Genomic DNA, 12,830 nt, shown 5'->3' with positions numbered 1-12,830 from the left:
AGCTGCAATAATGGTACAAACATCCATACACCCCTTAGCCATATCTCTAACATTATCATCTTTCTCTGGTCCTTGCCTTGTCTCTTTAACTTACCCCTCTTGTGTGTGAGTCTGTGTGTGTGTGGAGGGGTATACTTCAGTGCTTATTTTCTGACAATAATGATACTCCCTTATGTACCTACTGTGGCTACCAACTTCAGTAAACTCAGCGTCGGTATTTTACCTAATCTCCCATCTATACTCCAGCTTTGTGAAGTGTCCCAGTACTGTTCTTCACAGCATTTTTATAGCTTTTCTGAGGCATAACTGGCCTATAGTAAGCTGTGTACATATTTAAAGTGTATAATAATCACAGGAGAGAACATACTCATAACCCTCAAAAGTTTCCCCATGCCCCTGTGGGTCATCCCTATATATTCCACTTTTTAATGTTATTGTAAATGGCATTTTTTATTTCAGCTTCCCCTCATTAGTTTTTAAATTACCACTGATTTTTACATATTCACCTTGTATTCTGCAACACTGAAAAACTGTTTGTTATAGTAGTTTTTCTGATCTGATCTGATCTGATAGTAGTTTTTATGGAGATGCCTTTTGATTTTCCAAGGAGAAAAATTACGTCACCTGTGAATAAAGGACTTCTTCCTTATCAATCTATAGACTTTTTATTTACGACTCATGCTTGTACTGTCTAGGACTTTGAGTATAACGTTGAACAGGTGTGGAAACAACAGAAATCCCTGCCTTGTTTCCAGTCCTACGGTGAAAGCCATCAGTTTTTCAGTTTTTTTTCATAGATTCCTTTTGTTGCGTTAAAAAAGTTCTCTTTTACTTTTACTATGCAGTTTTAAAGTTGTGAATGGGAAATGCTGGATTTTGTCAAGTGCTTTTGACAAAAGCAGACATGAGAGGGGAGGATCACGTGAGGTCCTCTCACGAGAAAGGACCAAGGCCATCTGGATTTTCCCTTTTGGTCTCCCCTGGTGTGGGGTCTCCCCTGGTGCTGGGTCTCCCCTGGTGTGGGGTCTCTCCTGGTGTGGGGTCTCCTGGTGTGGGGTCTCCTGGTGTGGTGAACTACAATGACGGAGTTTCAAATGTTAAACCAAGCTAGGGTTCCCAGAATAAACTGAACTTAATCATTAAGTATTATCCTTCCTATATACTCTTGGATTTTATTTGCTAAAATATTTAGCATTTTAAATTAATATTTACTAGCAATATTAGACTATAATTTTTTTTTGTAATATCTTTCTCTGGTTTTGATGTCAGACAATGCAATGGGAAGTGTTATTACCTTCTATTTTTTGGGAGAGTTTGTGTAGAATTAGTACTATTTCTTCCTTTATTGTGTAACAGGATATCAATGGCTCAGAGTTTCCTTTGTTGGAAAGTTTTTAACTATAAATTCAATTTCTTCATATCCAGAGAGATACTAAGATTATTTACCACTTGCTGAGTAAGTTTTGGTAGTTGTATCTTTTGTCCATTTGTCCATTTCACCCAAATTGTCAAATTTATTATTCCAAAACTGTCCATAATATTCTGTTCACTTGTTCTTTCTTCTATCCTTTAGCTCAGAACTCTTCTATCAGGTATCATATTTAGTTATGCAAAGTAACTCATTTTTCAACTCATTTTAATTAATTTCAGTAAGATCTTAAACTCTATTTACAACTAAAGTACATATGGTATCTGCCTAGATGTAGAGAGGCTCCCATTGACTTAAACACTCCTCTCTACCATGGAAACCTGAGTACCCTCCCTATCATGTTCACTAATAAGGAAATATCTCTATGATTTCTCACTTTCTTTTGCATTTACAAATAACTCCCTGGACTTATGTTCTTTCTTTTCCCCACTATTGTTACACAACTTTTCTGTAACAAGTATCAAAGTGTCTGTGTTAAAGGATAATACAAATTTTCCCCTACCCTAAAGCTTACTGAAGTAGTAAAACAAACATTTTATTTGAGAACTTTGACCCTGAAGCTGTAATAGCTAACATAAAAATCTAGCTCTCTCGTATAGTAACAGTGGGATCTAAGGTCCCTCCCGGGTACTTTCCAGCATCACTTCCTCAGGGACTACTCAGTCCAAATCAGAAGCTCAAACCTTTACTTCAGTTTATAATTATACAGCTATGACTCTAACTGTTTGTAGTAATGGCTGCCTCTATACTTCATGCTGATTCCAGGAAAGCAAGACAGGCTTTCTCCAGTACTCAGCCCAGTCCTGGGCACTTAGTCAGGGCTATTAAATTACCTAGGATTATCACTTCATGGGAAATAAATGGGGAAACAATGGAAACAGGGTCAGACTTTATCTTTTTGGGCTCCAAAATCACTGCAGATGGTGATTGCAGCCATGAAATTAAAAGACGCTTACTCCTTGGAAGGAAAGTTATGACCAACCTAGATAGCATATCGAGAAGCAGAGACATTACTTTTCCAACAAAGGTCCGTCTAGTCAAGGCTATGGTTTTTCCAGTGGTCATGTATGGATGTGAGAGTTGGACTGTGAAGAAAGCTGAGCGCTGAAGAATTGATGCTTTTGAACTGTGGTGTTGGAGAAGACTCTTGAGAGTCCCTTGGACTGCAAGGAGATCCAACCAGTCCATTCTAAAGGAGATCAGCCCTGGGTGTTCTTTGGAAGGAATGATGCTAAAGCTGAAACTCCGATACTTTGGCCACCTCATGCGAAGAGTTGACTCATTGGAAAAGACTCTGATGCTGGGAGGGATTGGGGGCAGGAGGAGAAGGGGACGACAGAGGATGAGATGGCTGGATGGCATCACTGACTCGATGGACGTGAGTCTGAGTGAACTCCGGGAGTTGGTGATGGACAGAGAGGCCTGGCGTGCTGCGATTCATGGGGTCGCGAAGAGTCGGACACGACTGAGCAACTGAACTGAACTGATACATAAAATTTCAGTGATTCCAAAAATCATCCTTCACATACTACTTACATTATAGCTGCTGCTGCTGCTGCTGCTAAGTCGCTTCAGTTGTGTCTGACTCTGTGCGACCCCATAGACGGCAGCCCACCAGGCTCCACCATCCCTGGGATTCTCCAGGCAGGAACACTGGAGTGGGTTGCCATTTCCTTCTCCAATGCATGAAAGTGAAAAGTGAAAGTGAAGTCGCTTAGTCCTGTCTGACTCTTAGTGACCCCATGGACTGCAGTCCACCAGGCTCCTCCATCCATGGGATTTTCCAGGCAAGAGTACTGGAGTGGGTTGCCATTGCCTAAGCACATATAATTAAGCACTATTATCATTTAATTTTTCTCCTTTTTTTAAATCACTTTTTATTCAGATTCAGTGAAAAAGAAAACTTTTTCATGGATGAATCATTTGGAAATCACCTAAACAAATTAATAACTACTAAAATTTTTAAAATACATATAACCATGTATCAATAAAAGTCATTTAACTTATACCTCTGGGATGTTTACCACACATTGAAAAACAATGTCAAAAATTACAATATGTAAAAATGTATAAAAAATTAGATATTTATAAAAGTTTACATCAATGAAAAACTTGCACTGAAAATATTACTTGTGGTTATTTTAAAAGTACTAAAACAAAAAAATAACTTTTTAATCAAGAAAGCAATTGAGGTGCTTGGACAAGAGCGATCTTTATATTTCTATCACTATCATACAAGCAGCAATGACTGTCCAGATTATTCAGTGAAACAGTGGCTGTAAAGACCTAGATTAATGCAAATTTTGGTGAGTAGAAAGAAAATTCCTCAACAATATTAATGGCAAATTATTATTAAATAGAAATCAGCAATTGTTAATAATATCCTAGTATGCACTATTAATATTTCTTCAACATTTTTAATTGATAAGCAAAATTTCTATGCGCTAGTGGAAGAGAAAAGTACTTACTGAGACGACTGGCCAGTTGATTTGTTAGGGGCTTGGAAAGGTCACACTGACAAGTCCATGATTACAGGATGTGAGGTAGAACCAGGAAATTACAGATGTGCCATAGGAAGCTGCTGATCAAGGAAGAACTTCTACATCCAACTTCTTACAACTCTCTAAGGAAACATATTTTAAATCTATTTTCAATTTTCATTTTAGAAATTAGACCTTAAAGATACTCCCTTTGGGGCCTACCACCTTAATTGCTTTTTCTGGCTAACGCTAATAAATGACTGACATCAGGTTTGTTTTGCTACTTTTAAAAATCTGTCAAATATTTTCAATACACACTGCTACTGCTGCTGCTGCTAAGTCACTTCAGTCGTGTCCGACTCTGTGCGACCCCATAGACGGCAGCCCACCAGGCTCCGCCGTCCCTGGGATTCTCCAGGCAAGAACACTGGAGTGGGTTGCCATTTCCTTCTCCAATGCATGAAAGTGAAAAGTGAAAGTGAAGTCACTCAGTCGTGTCCGACTCTGTGCGACCCCATGGACTGCAGCCCACCAGGCTCCTCCGTCCGTGGGATCCTCCAGGCAAGAGGACTGGAGTGGGTGCCGTCGTCACACTAGTAGCACATTAATTGATAAATGATTATAACATTTGTTGTGTACTAGGTACCAGGTACTGTGACAAGCACATTCCTAATTCTGTGTACTTTAAGTATCTCCTTGACAGAGGAGGCTGAGAGAAGTCAAGTAACTTTTAAAAAGTCTCATGGCAAATAATTGGCAGGACGGGGATATGGTATGATTGTCAAGCACAATCCTTGACAGGAACACCCTAAATGTGGGGACCTTAAGTACAACAGATGTGTAAAATTCCCATTACACAGGCAGAAATATTGCATATAAATAACCCATTTCTAAACATGCCCTTTCCATGCCATTCCCTAATCCTTCCCATTTTTCATTCCAGAAATTGTTCCCATTTTCAATCTCTCTGGCAACTCAATTACAATAAAGATCAGCAATCCTTTTAGCTAAGGACTACGAAACAACAAGAATACACAGAAGAACTGTACAAAAAAGAGCTTCATGACCCAGATAATCATGATGCTGTGATCACTCACCTAGAGCCAGACATTCTGGAATGTGAAGTCAAGTGGGCCTTAGGAAGCATCACTACGAACAAAGCTAGTGGAGGTGATGGAATTCCAGTTGAGCTATTTCAAATCCTGAAAGATGATGCTGTGAAAGTGCTGCACTCAATATGCCAGCAAACTTGGAACACTCAGCAGTGGCCACAGGACTGGAAAAGGTCAGTTTTCATTCCAATCCCAAAGAAAGGCAATGCCAAAGAATGCTCGAACTACTGCACAATTGCACTCATCTCACATGCTAGTAAAGTAATGCTCAAAATTCTCCAACCCAGGCTTCAGCAATACATGAACTGTGAACTTCAGATGTTCAAGCTGGATTTAGAGAAGGCAGAGGAACCAGAGATCAAATTGCCAACATCCGCTGGATCATCGAAAAACCAAGCGAGTTCCAGAAAAAAACATCTACTTCTGTTTTACCGACTATGCCAAAGCCTTTGACCGTGTGGATCACAATAAATTGTGGAAAATTCTGAAAGAGACGGGAATACCAGACCACCTGACCTGCCTCTTGAGAAACCTATATGCAGGTCAGGAAGCAATACTCCGAACTGGACATGGAACAACTGACTGGTTCCAAATAGGAAAAGGAGTACTTCAAGGCTTTATACTGTCACCCTGCTTATTTAACTTATATGCAGAGTACATCGTGAGAAACGCTGGGCTGGAAGAAGCACAAGCTGGAATCAAGATTGCCGGGAGAAATATCAATAACCTCAGATATGCAGATGACACCACCCTTATGACAGAAAATGAAGAGGAACTAAAAAGCCTGTTGATGAAAGTGAAAGAGGAGAGTGAAAAAGTTGGCTTAAAGCTCAACATTCAGAAAACTAAGATCATGGCATCTGGTCCCATCACTTCATGGGAAACAGATGGGGAAACAGTGGAAACAGCGTCAGACTTTATTTTGGGGGGCTCAAAAATCACTGCAGATGGTGATTGCAGCCATGAAATTAAAAGACGCTTACTCCTTGGAAGGAAAGTTATGGCCAACCTAGACAGCATATTGAAGAGCCGAGATATTACTTTTTCAACAAACGTCCGTCTAGTCAAGGCTATGGTTTTTCCAGTGGTCATGTATGGATGTGAGAGTTGGACTGTGAAGAAAGCTGAGCGCCGAAGAATTGATGCTTTTGAACTGTGGTGTTGGAGAAGACTCTTGAGAGTCCCTTGGACTTCAAGGACATCCAACCAGTCCATCTTAAAGGAGATCAGTCCTGGGTGTTCATTGGAAGGACTGATGCTGAAGCTGAAACTCCAATACTTTGGCCACCTCATGTGAGGAGTTGACTCATTGGAAAAGACCCTGATGCTGGGAGGGATTGGGGCAGGAGGAGAAGGGGATGACAGAGGATGAGATAGCTGGATGGCATCACCAACTCGATGGACATGAGTTTGAGTGAACTCCAGGAGTTGTGATGGACAGGGAGGCCTGGCGTGCTGCGATTCATGGGGTTGCAAAGAGTCGGACACGACTGAGCGACTGAACTGAACTGATGAAACAACACTGGTGGCTCTTTTGATACTATTTTCCTAAGATCTGGTATTTTTTTCCATGCTTTTCTTCAATACATGGCATGCAGGCACACACACACATAAATTTAGAATTAAACACTAGGAGCTAATGTTCTGGAAAAAAAAAAAAAGCTTCTAATTCTTAGCATTAAAAGCATCAAAAAAACTTCTGCCGTAAACAAAACAAAAACCCCAAGTTCGGTTCAGGCGCTCATTCATGTCTGACTCTTTGTGATCCCATGGATTGCATCATGCCAGGCTTCCCTGTCCATCACAACTCCCGGAGCTTGCTCAAACTCATGTCCATTGAGTCGGTGATGCCATCCAACCATCTCATCCTCTGTCGTCCCTTTCTCCTCCCTCCTTCAATCTTTCCCAGCATCAGGGGCTTTTCCAATGACTCACTTCTTCGCATCAGGTGGCCAAAGTATTGCATTTTCAGTTTCAGCATCAGTCCTTCCAATGAATATTCAGGACTGATTTCCTTTACGATGGACTGGTTGGATCTCCTTGCTCTACAAGGGACCCTCTGGGGGGCGGCATTTGACGTTTTGAAGCGTCCCCATTGTGCAAGCTGTGCATTAAATCACAAGTGCTTGCTGCGCTCCTAATAGTTTGTTACCGAAGTGGAGTGAAGTGAAGTCGCTCAGTCGTGTCCGACTTTTTGCGACCACATGGACTATAGCCTACCAGGCTCCTCCCTCCATGGGATTCTCTAGGCAAGAGTACTGGAGTGGGTTGCCATTTCCTTCTCCAAAGTCGAGACTATCGGGATATTCCCAGATCCAAGCAGATCCCAACGTCCCCAATGCATTTTCTATTGGCTCTGTCCCTGTGCCGCACCCAGGCCCCCGGGGCCCGCAGGCACGAGGCTGGGAGGGCGAGGAAGAGGAAGCAAACCCCCCTTCTGACCACCGGCCCTGGCCGGCACCGGCCACCCCTGCAGGGAAAACATCAGTACCCGGCAGCGCACACAGCAGGGGCGAAGGAAGAGGGGGCAGCGCACCCCGGCGAGAGCCAGTGTCAGGGCCCGGCGCCTGTGCCCACTTCCCCCGGACTCTACCTGGGCTTGAGCAGGTCAGGCCTGACCTCGGGAACGAGGCCTCGTCAGCGTGAAGGCGGGGCCCGGCTGCGAGTCAGAGCTCCCCTCTGGCCCAGAAGAGAAGGTTCCTAAGCCACCGTCACAACCGCCCCCCAACCACGAAAGGTCCCTGACACTTACCTGGCCAGAAGCTACTCTCGCGATAATTCTCGCGTCAGTCCTCCAATCCCCGCCCCCACCTCATGCGACCAATCAAAAAGGAGTGGGGCGGGGCTTTGCCTTTGAGCTGGGCGCGGGGCCCCTCAGTCTCTGCTCACAAGCGTGGGGAGCAGGCGGGGCCGGACGGGGCGGGGAGAGGGGCGGGTCATGCGCCATTTCTCGCGAGACCGGGGACCAGGAAGACGCCCGCAGAGCCGGGCTGCTGGTGCAGCTGCGGCTGAGGCAGTGGCTGCAGCGGCAGCAGCCTCCGGACGATTCGCCTCCAAACCTGCGCCTGGTCTCCAGGTGAGGAGACGGGACGTGGCAAGGCCGGGGCTGCAGAAGCGAGCGGCGACCGCTGAGGCTGAGCGGGGACTCAGGCCGCGGCCTGTCAGAGCCAGACAGGGAGGCGCCCACACTCCTGACAGTGTAAGATGGCGGCGATGGCGCCTGGAGGTGGCGGCGGCGGCGTGAACCCTTTCCTCAGCGATTCGGACGAGGACGAGGACGAGGTCTCGGCGACCGACGAGCGGCGGGCAGGACTTCGGCTGGGTGCCGGGGGCGGCCTAGACCCGGGCTCTGCGGACTCGCTGTCGCCCCAGGACCCCGTGGCCTTGGGGAGCAGTGCCAGAGCGGGGCTCCCCGGGGAGGCTGCGGCGGCGGCCCTAGGGGGCCCTGGGGAGACCCCGGCCCGCCTGTCAATTGATGCGATCGCGGCCCAGCTGCTGCGCGATCAGTACCTGCTGACCGCCTTGGAGCTGCACACCGAGCTGTTAGAGAGCGGCCGTGAGCTCCCTCGGCTGCGCGACTACTTCTCCAACCCTGGCAACTTCGAGAGGCAGAGCGGGACCCCCCCGGGGACGGGGGCGCCGGGGGTCCCCGGGGCAGCCGGCCTTGGAGGCGCAGGAGGTCGGGAGCCGAGTACGACGTCGGGTGGGGGACAGCTCAGTAAGTGAACGACGGCGCTGTCCCTCCGGCTGGGCTGTTGGGGTTGTGGGGGGTTATTGTGGGGAGGGGTGCTTGTGGGCTGGTGCTGAGTACTGGGAGCGTTTCTGCTAGAGGGTTGGGGCGGGGGGCGGGCGGTGATTTTTACAGTGGAGGCCAAAGGGCCTGGCAGCGACTGTTCTCTCCCTGCCTGCCTCCAGCCTCGCACCGGCTCCTGGTGCCACTGTTGGTGTCGATATCTATTAAACATCCAGAGTTTCTAGTTCACTGGCTACTACGTGACCAGAAGACTCCCTTGCAACCTTGGTTTATCGCTTTAATCGTTTTTCCATTCTCTCCCATCTCCTGAATCGCCACTACCTGGAAACAGTGTTCCTTATGTTGTTCGCAGTAATTATTGGACTCCAAGTCAAGAGAGAAAAGAATAGGAAATGTTGTTGCCCTCTCCCCGAAGCCAGATCCACTTGAAGACCCTTTGTCTTTGGGTAGAGTTGATTACTCAAAAGTTGCATCTTCTGCTGCATAAAATTTGTTCAGTTTAAATAAACTCAGTTTCATTCACTTTCGGTTCCTTAATTTCAGTGGGTGTCCAGAATTATAGGAGTCTAAGGAGCAGAGTAGGCAGGTTCTCTCTGCAGTATTACCTCCTGGTCTCAGTACCTTGTAGGCATTTTTCTCTTCGGAAGTTTAGGAATTAACTTTTCTGCCTCATTGTAATCATTGTTAACTGTGTAGAGTGGTCGTTTACCTCATTCATCATATATTTATAAGTATTTATGTCTTTAAAACGTACTGCCAAGAATGCATATTGGAGTCCCAGTACCTATCCTTCTTAAGAGGCATCTTAGATTGTCCCTTACTAGTGGTAGGAGGTTTTCAATGTGTTATGTGAGGCCAACTGAAATTTGCTCACACATGTTAAAATACATGATTTAAAATTGTAGCCGAACTGATGGTTTTTGTCAGTACTTTTAAGTGGTGCTAGAGACTGAGATAGCCTAACTTCAGTTCAGTTCAGTCTCAGTCACGTCTGATTCTTTGTGACCCCATGGACGGCAGCACGGCAGGCCTCCCTGTCCATCACCAACTCCCGGAGCTGCTCAAACTCATGTCCATTGAGTTGGTGATGCCATCCAACCATCTCAGCCTCTGTCGTCCTCTTCTCCTCCCACCTTCAATCTTTCCCAGCATCAAGGGCTTTTCTCATGAGTCAGTTCTTCCCATCAGGTGGCCAAAGTATTGCAGTTTCAGCTTCAACATCAGTCCTTCCAGTGAATATTCAGGACTGATTTCCTTTAGGATGGACTGGTTGGATCTGGTTGAGATGGACTCTCAAGAATCTTCTCCAACACCACAGTTGCCTAACTTAGATGTAACTTAGTTAGATGTAGTTAAACTGCAAAGACTGCCTTTTTCCATCAAGGTAAATCCAAAGCAGTCTTCTCTCTTAAATATGGAGTTTTCTCAGCAGGTGTAACTTCCTTGCTCAGTATTGTAGGATTATCTTCCTTTTCCTGAAACTGGTTTTTCTGTTGCTGACCTTTAAGACTATAAAATGTAACAAAAGAGCAGTGTAACAAAATTGTTAGACAGTTGGCTTTTGTTTGTTTGTTTTAAGATTTTTGAAGTGTCTAATAATGATTTTCACCTGATAAGCTCTTAATACTTCCTCAAGACCCAGCTCAACTCTCATCTTTGTAAATACTTCCCACACTACCAAAGCTTAGTTGTTTGATTCTTTTCATTGGACTACTTTCAAACCTCAACCATAGCCTTTAACTCTTCTTATGTTGATTTATTAACAGTATCGTTTCTCTCTATTAGATAGTCAGCTTCTTGAGGGACATCTTTTTATTACTCACAGTTTGTATAGTCCCTGGCCTGCTGTTGAACGTAACTGAATTGTATCTGCTATGTTTTTCTACTGTATAGATATAATGAAATAAGTTATTCCTTTATAACATTATTTTATTTAATTTAAAAGAATTTATTAGTCTTTTCAGCCTACCTTATTGTGTGGAATCACTGTTTATAGTGAAAATTTCTGTTAAAAACTTTTTTGCACAGAAATAGTTATATTTATAATTTAGGCTCTAAATATAGCTGTGTTTTAAAGTAAAAGTTGACTTGTAAATGCCTTTGCATTATACATTTTTATAGTTTGTTGAAATAACTTTAGCCTTGTGATCATACATCGGAATTTAGCTATAATCAAACATTCATGTGTGGTTGTGCTCTTCCATAGTTTACTTGGACCTGTTTTGGGTATAACTCAAAAGTACGTTATTACATAATATATTTTCAAGTGAATACAAAAGAGATGAGCAGTAGGGGGAAAAAATCAGAGTTATCCATAATCCAACCAATAGTACTTGCCTTTTCCGTTTTTTTCTATGCATATATGTTTAAAAGCAAAAATTAGATTAAACTGTTTTTGTAGCTTTATATTATTTGATAAGCTATAATTTTTACCATCAACTTTGAGGTAAAATTGCATACAATAAAATGTGCCCATTTAAAGTGTACAGCGTGGTGAATTTTGGAAAACAAATTACTACTACAAATAAATGTCTGGGGACATTTTTATCGTCCCCAGAACGCCTTCATTTTCATTTGCATTCTGTATCTCAAGCCCATCACTGAGCACAGTAGAAAACAATTTTCCAACCTGGGCCTAGGCACTATTGGAATTCTGGGCCTGATAATTCTTTGTTGTGTTAGTGTCCTGTACATTCTAGAATGTTTAACAGCGTTGCTGGCCTCTGTGTCCACTGCATAACAGAAGCAACCACCCAGCCCCCATTCCCCAAGTTGTGCAGTCAAAAAATGTCACCAGCACCGTCCGAGGAAGGGGAGGGCAAAATTCCCCAAGTGAGAACCCCTTCCTTAGATAAGTTTTGCCTGTTTAAAAATTTCATACATATGCAGTTTGGAGCATATAGTCTTTTCTGTATGGCTTCCTTTCCTCAGTATAATGTTTTTGAAATTCATTCAAATAATGCTTTTATGTGTAATAGTAGTTCATTCCTTTTTTGGTTTTTCCATTCATCTGTTATTAGACATTTATTTTTTTTCCCATTTTTGGCCTATATGAATAAAGCTGCCATGAACATGCTTGTATAAGTTTTACAGAGACATATGTTTTTATTTCTTTTGGATAATACCTAGGAATAGAATTGCTGGTTCATATAGTTAATATACATTTAAATTTGTAAGAAGCTGTCAAACAGGTTTTCCAAAGTGTTTGTATCATTTAAAATTTCCATCACCAGTGTATGAAAGTTTCAATTTCTATACGTCCCCCAAACCCTTGGTATTTTCAGGCTCTTTATTTAACTCATTCTAGAAGAAGGCAATGGCACCCCACTCCAGTACTCTTGCCTGGAAAACCCCATGGACGGAGGAGCCTGGTAGGCTGCAGTCCATGGGGTTGCTAAGTTGGACATGACTGAGCAACTTCAGTTTCCCTTTTCACTTTCCTGCATTGGAGAAGGAAATGGCAACCCACTCCAGTGTTCTTGCCTGGAGAATCCCAGGGACGGGGGAGCCTGGTGGGCTACAGTCCATGGGGTCGCACAGAGTCGGACACGAATGAAGCGACTTAGCAGCAGCAGCAGTGAGAGTATGATGGTATTTCATTGTGGTTTTTATTTCTGGAGGACTAGTAATGCTGAGCTCCTTCTTTGAGCTTTTGGCCATTGTGGGGTGTCTCTACTGCTATTACATATCTTTTGTGCAATGTCTGTTAACAGCTTTTTATTGAGTTGTAGTTCTTTTATATATTCTGAACCCAAGTCCTCCAGCAAATATGTGTTTTCCAAATTTTTTCTCCTAGCATGATTTGCCTTTTCATTTTTTAACAATGTGTCTTATGAACAAAAGATTTTCATTTCATTAAGTCCAGTTAGTTGTGTTTTTTCCTTAATGATTCATGGTCTTTGTTTCCTAAATAAATATTTGCATATCCTAAAGTTGCAAAAATTTTCTTGTGTTTTTCTTCTAGAAGTTTTATAGTTTCTGTTTCTAAATTTAGGCCTATGATGGCATCATAAAAAGAAAAAATATTTCTAAAATATTCCTCCTATAATTATGCA

At 43.4% G+C, this 12,830-nt stretch overlaps 2 protein-coding genes across 20 annotated transcripts in view; one reads left to right on the top strand and one right to left on the bottom strand.

Moving 5' to 3' along the window:
* The window catches only part of PIGN (phosphatidylinositol glycan anchor biosynthesis class N), a 107,907-nt gene extending 100,008 nt beyond the window's left edge, over positions 1-7,899 (bottom strand). For 5 of the 9 annotated variants that reach the window (XM_006064555.4, XM_044934585.2, XM_025273199.3 and 2 more), the window contains exons 1-2: positions 7,615-7,767; positions 3,898-4,052 (exon numbers count right to left, since the gene is read on the bottom strand). The gene's annotated coding sequence lies outside the window, so the exon portion shown is untranslated. The other 4 variants (XM_006064556.4, XM_006064557.4, XM_006064558.4 and 1 more) reach the window with 4 other exon arrangements.
* Positions 7,900-7,955: 56 nt separating this feature from the next.
* The window catches only part of RELCH (RAB11 binding and LisH domain, coiled-coil and HEAT repeat containing), a 113,070-nt gene continuing 108,195 nt past the window's right edge, over positions 7,956-12,830 (top strand). For 6 of the 11 annotated variants that reach the window (XM_006064565.4, XM_044934581.2, XM_044934583.2 and 3 more), the window contains exon 1: positions 7,956-8,739. In XM_006064565.4, coding sequence (XP_006064627.1) covers positions 8,226-8,739 — 514 coding nt within the window. In that variant the 5' untranslated portion in view covers positions 7,956-8,225. The remainder of the gene's footprint in view (positions 8,740-12,830) is intronic. The other 5 variants (XM_006064562.4, XM_006064561.4, XM_025273197.3 and 2 more) reach the window with 1 other exon arrangement.

This window comes from Bubalus bubalis, chromosome 22, assembly GCF_019923935.1.
Source record: "Bubalus bubalis isolate 160015118507 breed Murrah chromosome 22, NDDB_SH_1, whole genome shotgun sequence".
NCBI lineage: Eukaryota > Metazoa > Chordata > Mammalia > Artiodactyla > Bovidae > Bubalus > Bubalus bubalis.
Note: the sequence above shows the minus strand (reverse complement) of the source record. Positions and strands in the feature narration are given on the sequence as shown.